Genomic DNA, 19,183 nt, shown 5'->3' on the forward strand with positions numbered 1-19,183 from the left:
CTATAGGGCTATCTTTCAGCGACCATCCGGACGATTTCGTTGCTCTATTCCAATGCATTGAATCGCGTGGAAGACCTCTCTCTGGGAGATCCCCTCTAAGATAACCTCCCAACAAATTAGGTGGAATCAGGGCATCCAGGAACCTCCACCTAAGCTCTTCACCGGTCAGAGAGGCAAAAGCAGTCAGAACCTTCGGCAGGTTGCGGGGAAAATCAATCTCTTAATGATAGTTCTCTCATGGAACGTCAGAGGGCTGGCATCTAGGAAGAAGCGGATCCTTCTCAGTGATACCATCAAAAGAAGCAAGGCAGATGTCATTTCTATCTAAGAAACAAAGACCCCGATTTTCTCCTAGAAGCTGTTGGGCTCTATTTGGAAGCCGAAAGATGTGAGACGGGTGAACCTCGATGCCTCAGGTTCGGCTGGAGGTATCCTAATTGCTTGGAAATCATCCAAATGGTCTCTGTTGGGCAGTCGCATTGGAGAATTTTCGGTTTCCATTCTTCTTAAAGAGGTTAGTTCTGATTTTTCATTACTCATCTCTTCAGTTTATGGTCCTAACAGAGAAGATAGAAGGGATGCTTTCTGGCAAGACCTTAATGCAGCTAGACAGATTTTCAAAGGGCCTTGGTGTATCGGGGGCAACTTCAATATCACTCGTCGGGCGGTCGAAAGATCACATAGGAGGCCCGCTTCAACCGCTATGAAGAAGTTCTCTGCGTGGATTGAAGATTATGCCCTCGTGAACCTGCCGTTGCTAGGGGCCAAGTTCACCTGGTCCAACAAGAGGAGTTGCCCTTCATTAGCCAGACTAGACAAATTCCTGGTCTCTGCTGATTGGGTCGAATCTTTCCCCTCAGTTTCCCAATCCATCCTTCCCAGACCCACGTCCGATCACCATCCTCTTATCCCCTCAGTCGACAAGGAGAAATGGGGTCCCAAACCCTTCAGGTTTGACATGGCGTGGCTGCTAATTGAAGGCTTTAAAGAGCAAATCCATCTCTGGTGATCGGAGCTAAAAGTTACAGGGTATGCTAGATTCGCTTTATGTCAAAAACCGAGACTTCTCAAGCTCAAAATCAAGGACTGGATATCAGTAGCGCTATATCAGAGGGACGAGGACACCAGGAGTATTCTTGCAAAAATTCAAGCCATTGATTCTGCAGCTAAAGTAAATCAAACGAACATCAATTAAAGGTCAAAACGATTCCAGCTTGCTCGCACCTACTCTCAAAGAATCCTCAAAAAAGAATTGTTTTGAAGATAGAAATCGATATGCAAATGGCTAAAAGAAGGGGACTTGAACACTCGATATTTTCACGCAATTGCTTCGACCCGAGCGAGAATGAACAGAATCTCCTCTCTCATTGTTGATGGGGTCCGCACAGAGGACAAGATGGAAATCGAGAAGGCCTCAGTCTCTTATTTCAGCAATCTCTATCGTAAAGAAGATTGGGCGAGGCCGAGGCTTGATAATCTTCTATTCAATCAAATCTCAGTAGAGGAAGCCTTTTCCCTCAAAGCAGCATTCTCGATCGAGGAAGTCAGAGCAGCGCTTGCTTCCCTGGAAGGAGACAAGGCCCCTGGCCCTGATGGCTTCTCCATCAATTTCTTCCACTCTTTCTGCGATATCCTAAAGGGAGACATCATGGCTTTCCTCTCAAAATTTCACGCCTAAGGGCGCTTATCCAAAGATTTAGGGGCCTCTTTCATAGCTTTAATTCCGAAACAAGCTGGAGCTAACTCAGTGACTGACTTCAGGCCTATCAGTCTTCTCAGCAGTCCCTACAAGATTCTGGCAAAAGTCCTTGCCACCCGTCTCAAAACAGCTATGGGTTCTATCATCTCCGACAATCAAAATGCTTTCATCTCGGGCAGACAAATTACCAATAGCGCCCTCATCACTCTTGAATGTCTTGATTCCTGTCACAAGGCTGGTACGAAGGGTCTTATTTGTAAGCTCGACATCGAAAAAGCCTACGACCATGTAGATTGGGGTTCTCTCCTACATGATGGGCCGCACGGGCTTCGGGGACAAATGGATAGCCTGGATGAATGAATGAGTCCGATCAGCGATCTTCTCCATTCTTCTAAACAATTCTCCAAAGGGTTTCTTCAGGGGATCCAGAGGCCTCCGCCAAGGAGATCCTCTATCCCCCCTTCTTTTTCTCATCATTAAAGAGGCACTCTCCAAAATGATGTTAAAGGGTCAGGAAGAAAAGCTGTTTCAAGGCTTCAAAGTGAAAGGGATGGACACCCTGACATCGCATTTTCAATTTGCCGACGACACACTTATCTTCTATCAAGCTGCAGATGACCAAGTAGGCAATCTGAAAGCCATCATCCGCTGCTATGAAGCTGTATCGGGCCTCAAAATAAACCTAGCTAAATCCAATATGTACGGAGTCAATCTATCAGCTGAGGCAGTGTAACTCTTCGCAGAAAATCTCGACTACCCGACAAGTAACCTGCCAACCACTTTTGTGGGTCTTCCCCTTTGTGTTGCCCCCGAAGGGTCTTATTTGTAAGCTCGACATCAAAAAAGCCTACGTCCATGTAGATTGGGGTTTTCTCTCCTACATGATGGGCCATATGGGCTTCGGGGACAAATGGATAGCCTGAATGAATGACTGCGTCCGATCAGTGATCTTCTCTATTCTTCTAAACAGTTCTCCAAAGGGTTTCTTCAGGGGATCCAGAGGCCTCCGCCAGGGAGATCCTCTATCCCCCTTTCTTTTTCTTGTCATTAGAGAGGCACTCTCCAGAATGCTGTTAAAAGGTCAGGAAGAAAAGTTGTTTCAAGGCTTCAAAGTGAAAGGGATGGTCACCCTGACCTCGCATATTCAATTTGCCGACGACACGCTTATCTTCTGTCAAGCTGCAGAAGACCAAGTGGGCAATCTGAAAGCCATCATCCACTGCTATGAAGCTGTATCGGGCCTCAAAATAAACCTAGCTAAATCCAATATGTACGGAGTCAATCTATCAGCTGAGGCAGTGTAACTCTTCGCAGTTAGCAATAGTGTGCTGATTCGATCTCTTCCAAGCCAGATGGAAATGCCGTTATCTATCGCTAAGCAGTCGCTTAACTTTAATCAAATCAGCAATGTCAAACCTCCCCATTTACTTTATGTCTCTCTTTAAATGCCCAACTGCCATTTTATCTATCCTTGATAAAATCTGAAAAGATTTTTTGTGGCACGGGAAGGAGGATAGGAAGTTTCATCTCGTAAATTGGAAAGAAGTGTGTAAACAACATCAGTTTGGAGGCGCAGGGATCAGAGACCTCCACACTATGAACAGAGCTTTGCTGGGCAAATGGACGTGGAGACTGGGTTCAGATAGTGGCAGTTTGTGGTCGAGAATTGTTAAAAGTAAATATGATTCTTCCTAGGGTGGGTGGTGGACAAAAGATACTCCCAGGAAAAAAAAAAAAAGTATCTGCTGTGTGGAAAGGCATTCTTGCCTCAAAGAAGCTGGTCGTGGAAGGGACTAGTATATCAATCGGAAAAGGGAATAAAGCTCACTTCTGGGAAGATAAATGGACAAGAGATTCTCTCATCAAGGAGCACTTCCCCAATCTTTACCGTCTGGCCCCAAATCGGTCCATCTTGGTGGCTGTTCCTCCAAAGATTTCAGCATTTGGATGGCTGGTGAGTAAACAGAAAGTGCTGACTGTGGATAATTTGAGAAAAAAAGGAACGATTCTCTCTAACATTTGTCTCTGCTGCATGAAGGATGAAGAATCGGTGAATCATCTGTTTATACACTGTCCCTATACGTCTCAATTATGGCACGCGGTTCTTAGATCCTTCAACATATCCTGGTGTGGCCCTGCTTCAACGGGGTTTTCTTAGCTTCTTTTGGCTCTAATATCGGACCCCAAGCTAACAAGATCTGGAAGTTATGTTTTTTGGCGGTCTGGTGGTCGGTTTGGGAGGAAAGAAACGGGAGATGCTTCAACAACACTTCTAATTCAGTGGATTTCGTCCTCCATAGAGTTCAGCAGCACACAGCGGAATGGGCCTTGTATTTTCTTAATATTAAGGAATGTAATCTGTTTTCTTCGGGAGGATCCCTTTCTCGCTAACTCAGCAGGTCGATCCTCCCTTTTGTAATCCTTTCTTCTTTAATATAATTTCTGTTATCTCTAAAAAAAGAAAAAAGTTGGTAGGATGAAGAAACAGCACGTGAGCTGCAATACAGATATGAGCTTGTTGCACTGATAAACATTCTAAAATAGACAGGTATTGGAACAGGAAGAGAAAAAGAAAGAAAAGAAAACAGCATGTCCCTAATTAAGAACCTTTAATGGTATTACTGAGTATGCATGAAAAAGAAAAGCATAATATGGTAAAAATATCATATCGGGAGAATGAACAGAAACATACTAACATATAAATAACTTGTGAGTATACATCAAAGAAAAGGAGAATGGTACACCCACATCTTGTAGGTGAAAGTACAAGTCACATGTAAGTATTGTGCATGGAGAGAAGATGGTTTTATTTTAAAGGCCACCACAGGATACAGAATATCACTGTACCCATCGAAAGCTTTAACTTTCTTCTACAAATATTAGCAGCAAATTGTTTAAGAATAAATTTCATCTCATCTTAGAACATCAAATGATACCCATTAAAATTGTGAAACAGCTGATACGATATCCCACATAAACTGCCAACCTCATTATAGTTAATTACTGGTAGTTAGTAGTTGGTATTACACTCAAAAAGCATTTTCATTAATAGCAGAAGAATAAGGCAGGATGCAGTATCACCTTTCCTGATCAATTTTAATTATGTTCACAGCTCCTTCATCTGTACCAGTGTAGTAGCTTCCTTTCACCAGCCTACATTGCAAACCGATCCGATCAGCTAGTACCTGGCACAAGTATGGCAACATTTTCAACACCTGTAGCTGAAATATCCTCAATGGTATCATAAACGTATAAAAGAAAAGATGAGCACTGATACACCAAAAAAGGAGAGTCCATTTCTTCTCATTAAGGGATGACCAGGGGGCAGATGTTGCACACAAAAAGGAGAGTCCATTTGTTCTCATTAAGGAATGACCAGGGTATGCTGATGTTTTTTTCTTTTTCTTTTTCCTTTTTTTTTTCCTTCTTGGAGAGGCAATGATAACTGATCACTAACTGGTTAGTTCAGGCTATCAGTATATCATGGTTTGACTACAAATGTGACTCTCAACTCAGGTGAACAAGTTATAAGGCTTCTCTGCCCGACACACTTCCTTAAGTAAAAATACAGGGAAAAAATATGCATACGCATGATGCGTCACTAAAAAACATAAAAATGATTAAAATCTGGACATTGTTTGCACTAGTGCGCCCCATTTCACAAGTCCAAGAGCATCTGCTTCTGACTACACCCACTGGGGTGCATTGCGAGACTCAACAGCCACTAAAGAATGGCACCAAGGACTAGTATCAATGTGTCTAATCCACCAAAGGAAGTTAGAAGGCATATCGGCATATCCCTCTATTTAAAAAAATGTTCAAGAACCAGGATCATGGCAAACTAAGATACTTTGTTGGCCAAGATATTGCAGATGACACATCAGCCACTCCCAAACATTCCTCAAATAGAGTAGAATTGTGATTCATTCAAGACTATAAATTATATCAACTCTTATAGCCAAGAATCATTTTTCCTCTTTCAATAATAGAGACCCTAGCTAACACTAAGGAGCAAGAAAGATCCCACACCATATTCTCTGCATTTCTTTTAATCCAATAGAGAAAAGATCATTGCAGCCAGGCAGGAAGTGTCTGTACAGTGGCTTACCATTCCATGTCAACCACAGAATCCAGTTTAGCTAGGCACGCCTACCGCTGTCTTTGTCGATGATCAAACCCTAAGCATGAGGCATGATTCCTTTTAAGGGCTTCAAAACCCTGGCTGAGCCCACAACTTGAGCATAGAAGGCAGCAATAAATGAACCATTGTCCGCCCAAATCACCAGATCCAATTTATGGGTCATTTATCATCTGGATTCCTATTTTTACAAACCCAAACTTATTTAAGTTATAATGTAAATCTGTATTTAGAATGGTGTAGGGCTAACATCTCATGGAAGAGCTGTTAGGTTCCTAGAAATCCATGAGAACGGTTTGTAGGAAGTCTTTTTCCCTTAGGTGCCATTTGATCAAACTTATTTTCAGCACTCATACGATTCAGATTGTTTGGCAAATCCAGATCATTAAATGCTTAAATTAATTTTCACTGAAAATATGGGTCTTCTTTTTTTCAGCTCTCCTCACTTCACTTAATGCAGAAGTCTTAAACGCTGAAAGTGATGGTGCATTAAAATTTCCTCACGTGTCCACTAACATGAATCCTTCTTCCCCCATCCTTCCCCCATCCAACTCCAACTCAACCTCCACCCCCATTCTTATCTTCCCGATCATGCACCACCAACGTCTAATGCACGGTCCTGCAACCATGTGGACGCCATCGGATTACTGGCCAGAGGGGCCAGACTCCAGGATATCAATGTTAACCTGCGGCCAATATCCAAATCCAACAGGCTTTTCTTTAAACCCATAATACATAGAGCGGTTCTCTACTCCGAGAAGATCCACAGAGCCATGGCTGCCAAGGCATGGACGGAGCATGAGGATGGTGGAAGGTGAGCCGAGAGAGAACAAAGGAGCAGAGAAACGTGAATTCATGCTTGCCATCTCCAGGGATTCAATTGGCCATGGCAATGGGTTTGAACGGCAATGGTGGAGCCGGCAGTGGCAGCAATCGGTTCATGTGCCTCGTGGAGCCAGCAATGGTCAAAAAACTGACCATTGCTCCCCAATTACACCCAAATCTCACCTTTTCCTTTGGATTTGAAACAACTCCCATTTACACCCTCTTCAATGCATTTGAAATCCACTTACATTGTCAAACACACCAAAAGCCCCATTTACATGCATCCAAACAACCCCTTAGCCTAAAATAAGGCCCTGGTTACATTATGTCCCGGAGATGATCTTAATGTCTTGAAAAGCCGGTCATTCTAGCCAGCAATATATGCCAATGAAGAGGAATAGAATAATGATAGCTCCTCCACTCCCCCAACCATCAAATCATTGTGTTCACAATAGGTTCCTGATCATTGATACACCACAAGTTGGCTTTTTTGGTCTCCCTTCGAAATATTTCTGGTGTACTTACAGTTGGAGAAAAGGTTGCCACAAATTCCTCAGCCATTCTCCACATTTATCAAAAGCTAAAACCATGGTTCCATTCTTAAATGGTTCTTTAAGTGTTTTTTATTTTATAATTGGGATTTTATTAAATGAGTAATGGTTCGCTAAGTTAAATGCACATTGGAAAACTAATTGATGCATGACACTCAAAGAATGAAAGGAAGCACAAAATACTGAACGTGCAGTGTTAACAATTTAATCCTAAAGGCCAAAAAATTGAAGGATTCCACGTGTGCTCCATTAGTGTGCGCTTTGAAGCTCCGGGAGAGAGTGTAAGAGCAAAGACCAAGACAAAGCAAGGGCAACAAAGAAATCAGCCGAAGCTATTTTTCTTCTTGCACAATTGATCAGGAAGTACGGAGACAGCAACTTATACATGGTTTCTATTGACCTAGAGAAAGAATACAATTAGTGCCTAGGGAGGATATGTGGTAGGAATGGGTAGGAAAGAGGTCACAGGAAAATATACCAACATCATTAAATACATGTATGAGGGACGTCATTACAAAAGTGAAAGAGGCTGTGGTGAGGCGTTAATGTTCGGGTGGCAATGGGTCTCTATCAGGGGTTCACATTAAGCCATTACATTTTCAAACCTGCCACACACAACTAACTGCTTGCACCCAGATGACCCCTTGGCGTACAACGTCTGCCGATGACTTCGCATCGGCCAACGATATTAGAGAGGGGTTAATGCCAAATAGGAAGTTCAGGGGAACGCTTTAGAGTATAGAGGTTTTTAGCAAAACCAAGATACAATATTTGGAATGCAAGTTTAATAGATGCAGTAATAGACATGAGGATTTCAATATAAACAATGACCAGGAGATTTCTCAAAGTGATGCATTTTGTTATCGTAGCCATATCATACAAATGGAGAAATCCAAGACTATGCCAATGTGATTAGAGCTGGGTGGATGATGTGATCCACCTCGAGAGTGTTGTATGATCAGACATGCCCATAAAACTTAAGGAAAATATTTATATGACAACTATTAGACTGGCTATGTGATACAGGGTAGTGTGCTGGGCAAATAAAGGCAACATGTACTGAGGATGACCATTGCATAGATGTGGATACAGATTTCTTCTTTAAGGGCCTGTTTGGATCATTGACTACCACTGTAAGGTGGTGGAAACTCACATCACGACAATTTACCATTGATTGTATAGAGCCGAGCTGTTGAATATCGGTAATCCCTCTGAATGGCTGCGAGACCGGTTTGTGGAGGTGTGTTAACATGGCAAAGTTCTGTGAGCCTCACCATAATGTGTGTGCTATATCCACATCGTCCATCCATCTTGTGAGATCTTTATAGGGAATGAGCCCAAAAATGAGACAAAACCAAAGCTCAAGTGGACCACACCACAGAAAGCAATGGGGATTGAACGCCTACCATTGAAAAGTTCTTGGGATCCATATAAGTTTTGGATGAAGCTGATATTTGTGTTTTCCCTTCATCCGGGTATGTGTGACCTTATGAAGAGGTTGGATGGAAAATAAACATCATGGTGGGCCTGAGGAAGGTTTCACCGGTGGGCTTCATTGTCTCCACTGCTTTTTGTGTTGTGGTCCACTTGACCTTTGGATCTACCTCATTTTTTTGTTCATGCCCTAAAATGATAATACAAAATGGATGGACGGTGTGGATATAACACATATGAGTGAATTTACATTCACGTGTATCCAACCACGATAGTTGTCATGTGAAAGGCAAACACCCCGATTTACTTCCAACTACTGTGGTAATAATAATCATTACCTATTCATAGGATCTGTGTAGCATTATGAACAGGTTAGATGGCAAATAAACATCATGGTGGGCTCTAGGAAGGTTTCAACGGTGGGTGTCAATGTCCCCACTACTTTTTGTGGTGTGGTCCACTTGAGCTTTGGATCTACCTCATTTTTTGGCTCACGCACTAAAATTATATTACAAAATGGATGGACAATGTGGATATAACATATGGACAAATTTACATCCACATGTATCCAACCTCGATGGTTGTCATGTGAACAACGACCACCCCGATTTACTTCCAACTACGGTGGTAATGATAATATTACTCATTCATAGCACATTATGTATGTAATAGCTAATCCAAACATGCCATAAGAGATAATGGTTCAGGCATGTGCTAAAATTGGAGATGGCCCCAAAAAGGAAGGGAATTTTGGTTTGGTTTGAAGTGATTGGGGGGACGATGGAGGAAGACCTAAAAGAACTTTGAGACTGGTGAGGGATATGAAAACTTTTCCACTTACCAAGATAAGGGCTAAGATTAGATTTTATCTAGGACAGATATAAAGATGATAATGACCTGTGTCGTTAGAATCTAAACATGCAAATTTTTCATGTTGAGAAACATGGGGGGCATGAGATTCACCTATTTAAAGGTGCTAAAATGTTATCTCGCCCACCGAACACTTTGAAGTTCATACGTTATGCACAAGTTTGTCACCAGTCATCGCTTACATGGCAATCATTAGCAACATTAAAAGAAATCACTACACAGGCTTGGCATACAAAAGTATGGGTACATTTGTTTGCATGACATGTTATAACAATTTCTTAACAACTCCAGCTAGAAATGCAACTGCCAAAATAATTCACCAAAGGCAAATAGAATGCCCAAGTAGAATCACAAATATGATGTGTCTAGTGTTGGATGAGAGTATCATACAAACATGAGATCAAGAGTGGATTTTATATAAATTTATTAGAAAAACTTGGATTTCTAGAAAAAAAATACAGCAAAAGATTGTTTGAGTTCAGAATGCACATAGATTCCATATGCACATCTCCTACCATCCATCCATCATTGGTGGATCTTAAAAAAAGAACTTAGATTTTAAGTAAAAATTCCAGGGAAAAGATTAAGTGAGCTAAGCAAGCACAGAAAGTGAGTGTGCACGTATCTCCCAAGTCCCAACATCCAACAGTGTGGGTGGGAATCTTAAAATGCATTTCAAATGGACTTCAGAAATTTCAAGTTTTGAAATGCTCATAGATTATCCTTCAAAAAAATGCTTATAAATTACTGTCAACTGTATTTTAAGAGTGAGAGATGGATGCACAAACTCCACATGCTCCATGGTCACAATGAAATCATGCTTATAAAAAATTTATTTTAAAAAATGAAAAAATAAAATAAAATAAAATAGACAACAGTTGCTACCTTGAAAAGCAAGGCCCTGTGACGTGACAGTCCAACCTCAAGGCAACCAAGTGGAAGAACAATACTGTTGAGAGCATTCCGCAACTCATAACTCTTGATTGTCCACCTTCTTAACATATCATCAGCATCCCCAACAGGACCGCCCATACTTTCAACAACAAGATCAGCTATCTTCTGGACCAACCCATTTACAGCTGGACCAACCTGTGCAGCTTGGCATTGCGAAGCAATAGATGCTACCCTTCTCTCAAGCTGTTGCAGTTTATGGTCAACAGTTCTGTTTACTAAAACCACTTCGTAATCAACATTATCTGAAATGGATATTGCTTGGAGGTCTACAAGTGAGGGTAATTTCCCTTGCATGTTTGGATTTGAGACAATGCCATATACATCATAAAACCCATCCACCACTTTTTCATCATAATCTACAACGTTATAGTTCTGCACACAAAAAAAAAATGTATTTCATGAAGAAGCCATGGTATAAGATGACAACATTTAAACCAGCCTAATCTCCAAAATATTAACAATAAAGAATTAAGATTGCAATATTTATAAAACTTCAAGCCAATCAACAAGATAATCTAATCCAATATCAAATAGCATATGCAAATGGCTGTAGCCTAATCATCAGGAAGCAGGAAAAAAGAGACATGATCGACCAAAAGCTAGTATAAGCAAATAAAAGAACAGTCCTAGATATAAACATTTTCAGACCACGCATCATACAATTTTATGAGCAAACCAAGGTGCGCACCCAGCCCTCATCTTCAGATATGTGCATGCATAATGCAAAGGCTAGTTTTAGACATGCTTGATGCATGAATGAGTTTTTGCAATTTTTAGGGGGTATTTATTGTTTTTTCCTTGTTTGCATTTCTTTTTATAGTTGCTTTTATTTTCCCAGTGTGCATTCCTTCATGGTATTTAATAATTATTTATAAGTGTCATTATGTACCATATTTTTCATGCTACTTTAGTCAAGTTCCTCAAAAAGAAAATCACATAGACTCACCAAAGTCGTATCAAATTCAAACAGATCTCTTAATCTTTCTCTTCTGCGGCAAAAACAACTACAGATAAAGAAACATAGTCCAAGACAAACAGCAACAGATAAGGTGTGATGTACAGTAGAAGACATGCACTGGGACAGATCTTTGATACATAACAAGTTTGTGGTTGAAAAATAGAGAAAGGAATACAATACTGCAAGACTGATTGCAGCTAAACAATTCCAATTGCCATAAAGTGAAGTAGAGATAGTACATACTATGTTGCACTTTTTCTTTTTAAAATTTTTTTTAAACGAAAAAGCCTGCAACTTTCCCTATAGTAAATTTGTAAATTTTTTATTAGTAAAAATTTGTTATGCTGATCTGAAACCAGGCTAATTTGGAAACTTGGAATTGCAGCTGAAAGGATTCTACTAGAACCTAATTACTCTTAAGACAGACCCAACATCCTCTATTTTGGTGATTAGACCACTACTCTGTGCATATAATTTTCTCATTGAAAGCTCTAGCTATTGTGGAAAAAAAAAAATTTGAAAAGATCACAGAATTTCTATTAAAAAGAAAAACACAGAAAACAAAGAGAACAAAGATCGCCGAGGAGGCGATGAGAACTAAGCTCCTAGGAAGCAGAGATTACAGCCCTTTAGGGAGTCAACATTTGAAGCCCATTCAATGATTAGCTGATTAACTCTTCGCATAGAAGCCTCCACAGAATTTGATTTGTTTCTGAAACATCTGCCGTTTCTTTCTTCCCAAATGGTCCACCAAACAGCTAAGAGGGCTAATCACCATTAGGGGTTTTGTGTTTTCCAAGGCGCACTCCATGCCACGCCTTTAATAGCCGGGCGGAAGTGTCAGAAAGACACCACTTGATACCGAAAGGATTTAAGATTGAAGGCCAAATCTGATTGATGAAAGGACAATGGACGAATAGATGGTCGTTCATCTCTTCATTCGCCATGCAGCATAGGCAGATGTTTGGGAGAATCATCCCTTTCTTCCTCAAGTTATCGATTGTAAGCACCCTATTCTTTCCAACTAACCACCCAAAGAAAACGATCTTTGGAGGAGTCGAATATTTCCATATATGATTAGTCATGATTTGATCATCGAGGAGAGGGTCGCTGTCCGACTGTTTGTATAACGACTTTACCGTGAAGGATCCTGATTTCTCTGCCTTCCAAATCAGCTTATCTTCCATCCCCGAATCCAGCTTAGCCATGGAGAGACGTTCTAGAAGTGCCGCATATTCTGTAGTTTCCCAGTCCTGAAGGTTTCTTCTGCAAACCAAATTCCAGACTATGTTTCCAGCAAAATAGGAGAGACAGTTTGCAACAGAGATGGCTTGGTTAGGGGCTATACGAAAAATGTTTGGGAATTCTTCTTTGAGAGGAGAATCTCCCAGCCAAGGATCAAGCCAAAATCTGACGTTTTCACCGTTGCCAATTTTGAAAGTGATGCTTTTGAGCACCTCTTTTTTCATGGATAGAATACCTCTCCAGAGGGTCGAGGCCCTGTAAGATGATGATTCCTTCGTCCACCAGTCTCCCGTTGAACTACCGTATTTGCATTTGATTAACCTGTTCCACAGACTTCCTTTTTCAACTCCAATTCTCCAAACCCACTTGCCTAGAAGAGGCTTGTGGAACATGCGTCACTTCCCATACTACTTATCAAACATTTATATATTTTTTTTAAAAAAAAAAACCATCCTAAAATCAAGGTCATGTTCATTCTTCCAGCCACAGTTCATCCAAGGTATAAAACAAATGCTCACTTCCATCGTCCATGTAGTTGCTCATATTCAATTCATCAAAAATACTATACATCTGAAAGAACACTCCTAGTCAAAGCCGACTAAAAAAAATTATGCAAGTAAATGAATCATCGGGGCTCACAAATCACAGCTGGAAGTCCGCAATCCGATGATGCAACCTTGCATAACAAAACATGGTCAAAGTAGCACTCCGATGGGAAACACAAAAGCATGTTACCAAGTGTGGCATATTTGAATGCGCAAATGAATTGCGAAAACTCAGTATAATCAAAAGGAAATGACAAAAAATAACAACCGGATTTCCTGGGAAATGAGAAGTTAGTTGCCAAACTGCAGCAGTGTTTCTCTCAAGTCCAGTTTGAAAGAAAACGCAATTGTTATTCAGAGGCGAATACCCTAATACAAATGCTACAGAAATTACAATTCGGTTATTCCACTCTATTAGACTAAATTCTGCAACTCAATTCAATAGTCCATCCAAACGCACCCATAGTAAAACACAATTTCTATTTCAAATTCAAGCAAGTAAAATCCAATCTTGCCCGGTTGAAAATGAATTAGATATAGGATGTAAAATAGCATTTGGCAAATATATATATATATATATATTACGAAATAATATTCTTCAATCAATGCCCTCAAATTCAAGCAAGTAAAATCTGATCTCGCCAGATTGAAAATGAAATAGATTTAGGATATAAAATAACATTTGGCAATTCAAAAAAAATATATTATGAAATAATATTCTTCAATCAAAGCCCTGCTTGGTAACCACTTAAAAATGAGTTCATCTCATATTAGTTAGTAGTAATCACTATCAGATTTTTTATAAGGATTAAAAATAATCTTGATAGATCATAGTTTATATAAGTTATGGGTTACCAAGATTATTTTTAATCCTTACAAAATTCTAATACATAGACATAACACTAGCAAATACAGATCAGAAAGACTTAGAACTCTGATAACTTGTGCCCTAATTCCTCAAGTTGTGTGAAGAAGAAGAAACTAGATTTGGAGGAGAAACCCTAGAGTTCGAAAGAACCAGAGTATTAAAAAAAAAAAAGGGAATTGGAAGTGGAAGTGGAGAAAACATACCCAATACCGAAGTGATAGGAACTCGACATTAGGGGACGGCGTGCACCCGAGGCTGATGCGCTTGGCAGCGTTGATCTGCGCGGATTCCGGATCCTCGCGAGAATCGGGATCCGAGACGCTGATGGCGAGGGCGAGCTGCACCTGGAACTCCTCTTCGAAGAAATTGAAATCGACGGAGCCATCGGAAGGGGTGATGGAGGGAGCAGAAGCGCCGCCGGCCCCGGCCCCGGCCCGCTGCAGTTCCGCAGGAGGACCGGCTTCGGCGGTCCTGCTTCTCGCTGATGCGGTCGCGGTCGCCGTCGCCGAAGAAGAAGAAGAAGCAGGTGACGAAGAAGAAGAAGGAGAAGGAGAATTCTGACGGTTTTCGCCTAATCGCTGGTGGTCGTTGACGCTGCCTCCGATGTGGAGTTTGCGGAGGAGATGCTTCATTCTCGACATGGATCGGACGGCTGCATCGATCGATCGGACGATCGAAACTCTCTCTCTCTCTGTAGCCTTGGGGTCGTTGTTCTTCTCCTTGGGTGTTAACCTGCGCACCCACTCAAAGGAGATTCCATTATTCTGCGCACGGCTTCACGGGGAAGCTACTTACTATTTAAAACTAGGCGTACTACGCACACTAAACGGGAATTAAAATTAACCGCTCCGCTTCCCTCCAATGGATGGATGGACGGAGAATAATTAAAAAGGAAATTTTGATACAGTGCTCTCGTTGCCCTTTTAAAGTTACAGTGGTCCACTTTGAATCGGCTCATTTTTACTGTCCAATCAATCGATCAGGACTGTTCATTATTTCCATCACGTATTTCATTGGTTACGTGGTCAAAATCATTCCCATCCGAAGGTTTGATCCGTTAATCATCTGGCCTTTTTTGATTAGTCATTTATTTTATGACCCATGGATGGAATGGTGAGGATTGTCTGATAAAAGTGATGCTTTTGGAGGCATAAGAGATCCATGATGAACTCCACAACTGAAACTGCTGATTGAACCTAGGAAGCCATATTGGCCGTCCATTTTATTGGCTATTGATCAGTGGTTATGATCTCTTGATAGGTGCATTTTTTTGAATGGTGGGCCATAGGATGTGTTCTTGATCTAATGGACAAAAGTAGGGCTGGATCGATTGGACTGCCCAAGTGTCCAGTGCAATTGGGAGAACTGTAAGTTGCGGTAATCAGAGAACTCTGGATTATTCTCATGATTAAATAAGAATGAATAAATAAACGAGAATGGCCTGGTTAGCCTCGGTCCCAACTCCAGACTTACAGCTGTGTCACCCGCCGAGGCTTACATATAAAGTATCATGATGATCTGAACCGTCCAAAATCTAGGTGATAGCCTATACGTGACACAAAAAGAAAATTACACCGAATGGATTATTCTTACCGTTAATTTAACTATAGAAGGATATAGACCGTCGAATGTAGTTTTCAGTGGCACAAATTCAACCCGAATAAAATCAACAGTCAGAATCCTTTCGTAATCACTGTTGGTTTCTTCAAAGGATGGAACTGCTCTATTACCTGATCACATCTATATGTGGGCCCAACGAGGTATCGTACGCACTTCTTCTTTAGTCGCGACGGAGGCAAAATGATCTTAACATGGACAATGGATCGCCTTGAAATGCCGCGGCGATTCGCGCGAGGAAGGATTAGAGAAGCGGTTGGCAGTATACCGGGGGATGATCGGGACACTCTTCGGATCGTCGACCCGATAACATCCCATGGCCCAAAAAGTGAACAGCAGACGTGCGGTGAATATTGACTATTAGCCGTCCACTGCCTTTAATAACCGTCCACTTTGAGGAATGTTGATACCCACAAAGCGACAGATGCAGTTTTGGGTATTTGCCTCTCACATGCTGACACACGTGTGTTAGATCGAGCCGTTCAATATGCGTGGTCCTACTGTATTGATGGATCGTCTCAAAAACAGGCTTGTTTTAATTTTTTAGAACCGTTCAGGTTCGTAGATGTATTGCAATGTAATAATCGGTATTGGTTAGCATTCCACGTTTACATGTGACTCACATGTTTATCAGATGAGCCTGGATAAGCCCAATTACTAAATACACGTGCGGCATGCTGCCACGTGTAAGAAAAGAGTGCCAAAATTATCATCTCCCTCGAACGCATTCAACATCTCACATCTACGTGCGCTGCCCACGCGATGAGTGGACGATCTTAGATCATGGGCCAGGGCGTTTAAACGGTGGGGCGCATCTGATGAATGCCCTGGAAATCATGAAGGGGTGCCTCGGTAGCGCATTTGCCCTTAACGGCCTCTTCATTTTCTTTCCTGACACAAATGCCCCTGTGACTGGAATTTCCTGTCACACTTATTTGTAACGAGAACAACTGCAGGGCCTACGGAGACTTATTTGTAACGGTCACTCCGCGTCCATAAATCAAGCAAAATTAGGTACTTTCATAATGAAATTGAGCCACTCGGGGGGAAATGGTAAGGTTGGCAATGTCCACTGTAATTTTTTTTCAGCCCTCTGAAGCATTGGATCATGATGGTATTTGTCTTTTTTTCCCATAGTCTTGGTGGGACTCACATGATATTGGGAAGAGTGTGAAATAATGATGAAAAATATTATCATCTTTTTTCAAGTAGTGAAAACCTTAAATGTATAAGATATTTCTTGAATTGGAGAAAATTATAAGAGAAAATTTGAATATTTTTATTAAATAATGTGTGTTGTATATGATTTCTCAATTAGACCACTAGTAAATAAAAAAATTTAATTTTAATTCAAAATTACCTAGCAAAATTTTAACCATAATAAAAGTCTTAATTCAGTTAAAATAAAACTTACTGGAAATAGTAAATTTTGTTAGAAATAAAAAGTCTTAAATCAACTTTACTAAATGATTCCCTATAAGATTAAAATTAATCTTTAAAAAGGACAAAAATATAAGACACTAAAATAAGGAAATATAATAAAAATAGAAATTACTAAAAATAATAAACTTTGTCTAAATTTTAGATTTTGAACTGGAATGAAGCGATTTCTCACTTAATGACTGCCGCAGCCAACTACGCAACTCAGTTGACCTTAAATGGCCCATTATGGGAAAAGATTAATGGGTTGTGTGTTCAACGACGATTCTCAAATCAAAAGCTATAAGGGCCTATTTGGATTCGTGTATAATATTGTATTGTATTCTATTTGAGTATTGTTCATATATGCATTGAACGGTTTTCAAAATACATCCAAATCAAGCAAATACTAATCAATGTTTGGATTAGAGGTATTGGTTGGCACAGTATACAATACCTGATACAGATCAATGTTTGGATAGGAGATATTAAAATTGAGTACTATACAATCATACAAATTTCAACTCTACCAGTACAGATGGTCAACCAACATTTGGGTAGCAACCCACCTGTGATATATGGACCCCATGTGTACTCCTCACGTCATCCACGCCTCAAAAAACAAAATAAGAAAAAATACATATTAATTTGAAAAAAGTGAGAGAAAATAAGAAGATGATATTGACGGTTCTAAAAAACAAAACAACAAAAAACAAATTTTAAAAAAAAAACCAAAAAAATTTACTCACGTATATTACAAATGATATTGAAAGTTCTAAAAGAAAAAAAAAAAACTAAGTACGTCAAAAACGAATATTACAAATGAGACACCCGTAAGTGGTTTCTTTTAAACAGTCCAAACAATTCTTTGAGTGTTACAGACGTAGAAGATTATCCACTGCTGCGGACATTCACGTAAACAGCCGCAAACAATATGAAGAGATCAAACGGCAAACCAGCAAGCGGACAAGGGAAATGTAGGTCATTTCCTGGACGATCAGGTCCCACTCTTTCTTCATTGTCATCCTGCGGACCATTGTCACCAATTACTGTTGGCTCTATGGGTGCAGCTACACATGTCCCGCTATCCATTATCATGGTAGTAGCTGATGCACGAACGTACTGAGTTAAATCTGTTTCATCCACTCCTCTACCGATGGCGGTGGTCTAAATAATGCAGTAAACAATGCATAATCTCTGTTAATAGTATGATTGTAACATATGTATATCAATCAAGGAAATTTGATTTCTTATAACATACGAATACTTGTTAAAGTTTTATCTAACCTTGTGTTGATTCCATGCAAGCATGGCATCTTCATAAGCCGCGAATGACTTGTGTTTGCATTCACTGAATCCATGAACTTGAGCTTTGCACTCCTCCCACGTCTCATATATGCCGGGCGTTCTTCCCTCAAACACTACGTAAAACCTCCTCTTCATTTTCTTTGCAATTGGTAAACATACACTATCTCAGTCCGAATATTGAATGACAAAATTATAATAAATTTTGAGGAGAATGATTACGCTGGCTGTGTCAAAGTCTATATGTTACATCGTAATAGTAAGAAGCTTATCACTATATAAATAGATTCAACTACCTCTGTTTCAGTTATTTTCTATCAATATAACCTATTTAAAAAATTCATACAAGAGTGTACCAGTAATACTGGGAATCAAAAAGATTAATATCAACAATAACATGTCGGACATAAACCAAATCTATGAAGGTTATCTGTATGTAGACAATGAAATTCAAACCTGCGAATCTGAATCATTCTTATATTCTGAATCAGAAACTCAATGCATCCTGTGAATATTAACTGTCAATAATCCCAAATTGTAAAAACTACATCAATTTAAAATAGAAGCATATACGAATATACCATATTATCGTGTCAGGTTGAAGCATGGCAGAAATGTAGCAATAAGAGGCTGATGATAGCAATATTACAAAGCAGTCAGTGGAATAGTTAAAAGGTCATAGCGTAAATGCCACATAACTTAGTAGTCAGCATTAAAATCTACACCTGTCCTAGTGTGATCCACTTCCTACATTA

At 40.2% G+C, this 19,183-nt stretch overlaps 2 protein-coding genes across 2 annotated transcripts in view; both read right to left on the reverse strand.

The window, feature by feature from the left end:
• The window catches only part of LOC131218623 (serine/threonine-protein kinase EDR1), a 40,970-nt gene extending 26,030 nt beyond the window's left edge, over window positions 1–14,940 (reverse strand). The window contains exons 1-3 of the mRNA XM_058213281.1: window positions 14,291–14,940; window positions 10,403–10,843; window positions 4,781–4,884 (exon numbers count right to left, since the gene is read on the reverse strand). Of these exons, the coding sequence (XP_058069264.1) occupies window positions 4,781–4,884; window positions 10,403–10,843; window positions 14,291–14,728 (983 nt within the window). The 5' untranslated portion in view covers window positions 14,729–14,940. The remainder of the gene's footprint in view (window positions 1–4,780; window positions 4,885–10,402; window positions 10,844–14,290) is intronic.
• A 3,074-nt stretch (window positions 14,941–18,014) lies between these two features.
• Window positions 18,015–18,566, reverse strand: LOC131249569 (uncharacterized). Its single transcript, XM_058250374.1, has 2 exons — window positions 18,411–18,566; window positions 18,015–18,290 (listed from the first exon to the last, which is right to left on the reverse strand). Exons 1-2 carry the CDS (start codon window positions 18,564–18,566, stop codon window positions 18,015–18,017), a joined length of 432 nt encoding a protein of 143 aa, XP_058106357.1.
• Window positions 18,567–19,183: the final 617 nt, after the last annotated feature.

This window comes from Magnolia sinica, chromosome 1, assembly GCF_029962835.1.
Source record: "Magnolia sinica isolate HGM2019 chromosome 1, MsV1, whole genome shotgun sequence".
Taxonomy (NCBI): domain Eukaryota; kingdom Viridiplantae; phylum Streptophyta; class Magnoliopsida; order Magnoliales; family Magnoliaceae; genus Magnolia; species Magnolia sinica.

Bases quoted from the DNA above. Each gene is read 5' to 3' on its own strand.
- LOC131249569 (XM_058250374.1), bottom strand. From the start codon at position 18,566: ATGAAGAGGAGGTTTTACGTAGTGTTTGAGGGAAGAACGCCCGGCATA. The intron at 18,291-18,410 runs GTTAGATAAAAC...TGCATTATTTAG, and splicing joins TTGCATGGAATCAACACAAG to ACCACCGCCATCGGTAGAGG.